This window comes from Morone saxatilis, unplaced genomic scaffold, assembly GCF_004916995.1.
Source record: "Morone saxatilis isolate NCDOM2014 unplaced genomic scaffold, NCSU_SB_2.0 Contig14, whole genome shotgun sequence".
Taxonomy (NCBI): domain Eukaryota; kingdom Metazoa; phylum Chordata; class Actinopteri; family Moronidae; genus Morone; species Morone saxatilis.
The window spans coordinates 19,152,542-19,155,919 of record NW_023339696.1 but is presented as its reverse complement, the minus strand read 5'-3'; the positions used below and the strand labels follow the sequence as shown (position 1 = coordinate 19,155,919).

At 47.0% G+C, this 3,378-nt stretch overlaps 1 protein-coding gene across 1 annotated transcript in view; it reads left to right on the top strand.

Moving 5' to 3' along the window:
• Positions 1–3,372, top strand: part of znf281a (zinc finger protein 281a) — a 9,894-nt gene extending 6,522 nt beyond the window's left edge. The window contains exons 5-7 of the mRNA XM_035655594.1: positions 258–341; positions 454–572; positions 982–3,372. Of these exons, the coding sequence (XP_035511487.1) occupies positions 258–341; positions 454–572; positions 982–2,583 (1,805 nt within the window). The 3' untranslated portion in view covers positions 2,584–3,372. The remainder of the gene's footprint in view (positions 1–257; positions 342–453; positions 573–981) is intronic.
• Positions 3,373–3,378: the final 6 nt, after the last annotated feature.

Below are 3,378 nucleotides of genomic sequence, written 5' to 3'. Positions count from 1 at the left end.
AATGGAATATAATATTCACAGGTTTTCATTAGTGTATTAGGGTAATGAGTTTTTCAAGTGTTTGTTTGACTGTGGCCCCAAAGAATTACCGTGGAGACAAATTAACACTCAAAGAATACGTAATGAGTCAATAAATATTGCATCGGATTTCATTACACTGTACAGGTGTTTGTGTTATTCTACAAGTAAGTGAACCATATCACAGAAGGGGTGGATGCAACACAGTAACTGTATAAATCTCTGCAATTTCATTTCAGGTGAAAGACCCTTCAGATGCAATCAGTGCAACATGAGTTTCATTCAGAAGTACCTTCTCCAGCGACACGAGAAGATCCACAGTGGTGAGTGATAAAAGGCATCCATTAACATCCCCTCACAGCCGGATTCAGCCTGAGATTCATTGTGTGCTCCTAATGTCAACTAACCCCGAGCCGTGCTGTTCTTCTGCGTCAGGAGAGAAGCCATTCAGCTGTGACCAGTGCAACATGCGTTTCATTCAGAAGTATCACATGGAGAGGCACAAGAGGACGCACAGCGGAGAGAAGCCGTACAGATGTGAGACCTGCCAACAGGTTAGTGACCTGCTTAGAATGTGATATTTATATCACAGATTTCACAATCCAATCCCCAGATCCTTTTCAACCCCGAACCGATCCGCGTCATTTAATATACACAATTTAATATTGAGTATCTGCTGATTCCCGATCCAATACTTGCGCAGTGCACACTTCAAGCACATCCAAGTTTTTAAAATCAATCCAATATATATGCTTGACAATTAAATAGCTCTGCATTGCATTTTGAAAAAAATATCTACAACGAAGCTGTTCCTTAATGTTTATTTTATTTATTTTTTACACACTGAAGTATAAAATAACCCTCTGTAATCTTTTTAGTCTTGTCGCTGTCTGCAGGGAGTGTCTCTCTTTAAAGTAACTCTTCATTATTTGCTTTAAACATTTGGTGTGTGTTCCCCTTTAGTATTTTTCTAGGACAGACCGACTGCTTAAGCACAAGCGAACCTGTGGAGAAGCCATAAAGAAGGGGCTGGATCCCGGGATGATGGATTTGGACTGTGTAGACATGGAACACGGCAGCTATGGAATCACTCAGGGAAATGCTGGGAGTACCGGGAGAAAGAGGGGAAGGTCCAAAAATGGAGAGGGAGGTGAGCGCAAGAAGAAGAAGGGGGACGGAGGAGGGATGAGGGCGGCGCACCTTCACGGGGCGGTATCTGGAGGCTACAGCATCCACGAGTACTCTGTCGAGAATCAAACCGTATCCTCGTCCACGGAGCCGGGACCCAGCATGCAGCAGGTCCACCACGGCCGAGCTCCAAAGATGGCATTCAAGAAGGCTAATCGTAAGAGCCTAGACAAAGCGGGTCTGGGACAGGCCAAAGCAGGCCCAATGGAACAGTCCGGGGGCATGGATGGTCTTGGCCTCATGCAGGGTAACGGGGCTAAAGTCGGGCCCACCAGCAGCAGCAGCAACTACGACGACGCCATGCAGTTCCTCAAGAAAAGACGCTACCTTCACGCGGCAAACAACGCAAACTCATCAGGGCCGGTGGCGGTCGGAGGAACCAGCAACGAGTACGACGTCGGTATCGGTCACATGCCTTCCCAGCAGTCCGTCATTCAGGGTGTCGTTTCCAGCGTGATGGACAGCGACGGACCTCTGAGTCTCGACAAGTCAGGGATCCCAGACGAGGTGCTGCAGAGCATCCTCGATCACTATACCCAGAAACCCGACGGTTCGCACCACGACGTTCACTTTGACCTCGGTGACCACCACATGGAGCTGAACCCCACCTCGGCAGATGGCCCCGACATCGGCCACAGCGCCGACACCCCCAGCCCATCTGGAGACAAGACTGTCATGATGCACGAATACTCCCGCTTCCTGCTGCAGGCTTTGGAGCGCACCAGCCACAGTGCCAGCTTCCCCCTGGGCCCCGGGCCTCCCGCCTCAGGACCGTTCACCAGTTCCCACTCTGGAAACCCCCTCTACGCTGACAAGAACATCTACACTACGTCCCCACTGGAGTGCGGGTTTGGCCAGTCGGTGGCCTCGCCTTCGCTGCCCTCCTCTGTGCCAAAGTCTCACTTTGCGATGCTGACGGGCTCCTCGCCGCAGCACGGCTTCCACCTGAGCAGCCTGGAGGCCCCCACGCACCAGCAGCTCACCCCCTCTCAGGAGCTCACCGACCAGCTGGAGAAGCAGCACTCCTCCACTCCCCCTTCCTCCTACCAGATCAGCCCATCTGACCTGAGCAGCCAGAAGGACCACCCGCCGGTCAAGAACGGCACGGCGGTCTACCCTCTGGCCTCTTCGCAGGATCTGACCTCTCTGGACTCCTCCAAGCCTTCCTACCAGATAGAAAACTTTGCTCAGGCCTTTGGCTCCCAGTTCAAGTCAGACGGCCGCGGCTTGTCTTACGGCACTGACTCTAACGGGGAGGTGGATCACAGGATACGGACGCCTGTGTCTCAATTCTCAGGGTATAGTAGTTTGTTATCTGATGTCAATGAGCCAGAAAGTACAGGTTCCAAAACTACAACAAGCCAAAGCTACAGATGAGAGCCTGAGAGGGAGAGAACACTCTGTCGTTAAAGTTGATCATTTTCTAGTGCTCCTATTTTATTATTATTATTGTTATTATTATTATTGTTATTATTATTATTTTTCTAAGTGACATCTTTCTTTTAATTATACTGATGCTCTGTTTGTTTTTTTGTGCCCACTTCTCTCCCCACACTGAGCCTGCAAGGCTTCCTGCAAATGCAATTCTTTTTTTTTTTTTTTTTCCTAAGCATCTGTTATTTTTAAGTTAAATATGTATTTACTGTTTATTCATTAGTGACATTAGCTCTGGTCATTCATCATGAACTCAAAGTACTCTTCCAACAGGCGTAGAGTAGCACCGGACATATTTCTTTTCCAATGAGCTTGAAGTGTTTTTGAGCAATCAACGTCACAACTGTAAAATAATAATGAAAATAATGGCGATGGCAGGGAATAGCCCAGAATTGAAATAGCAAAAAAGAGAAAAAAAAAAAACAAACAAAACACACAAAAAACGTTATTGTCTGTTACAAGGTTGAAAGTATTACTCAGGAAAAAGTGGAAAAGGAGAAGCCTACGAGGTGCAGTGAGCGCTCTTTTCAGAAGTTTAAGTTTGCGACTTCAAAGAGCATTTTTCTTATGTTTTATTACTTGTTGAATGAGTGTGACATAAACAGACTGCTGCCAGCTCACTTGAGCACTGAAAACACTTTCTACTTGGCTATATAGAGATTATGGTACTTTCGTGTCAATGTGAAACTCATGTTTTCTTCAATAAGGGCCATATATATATATCTATATATATTTATA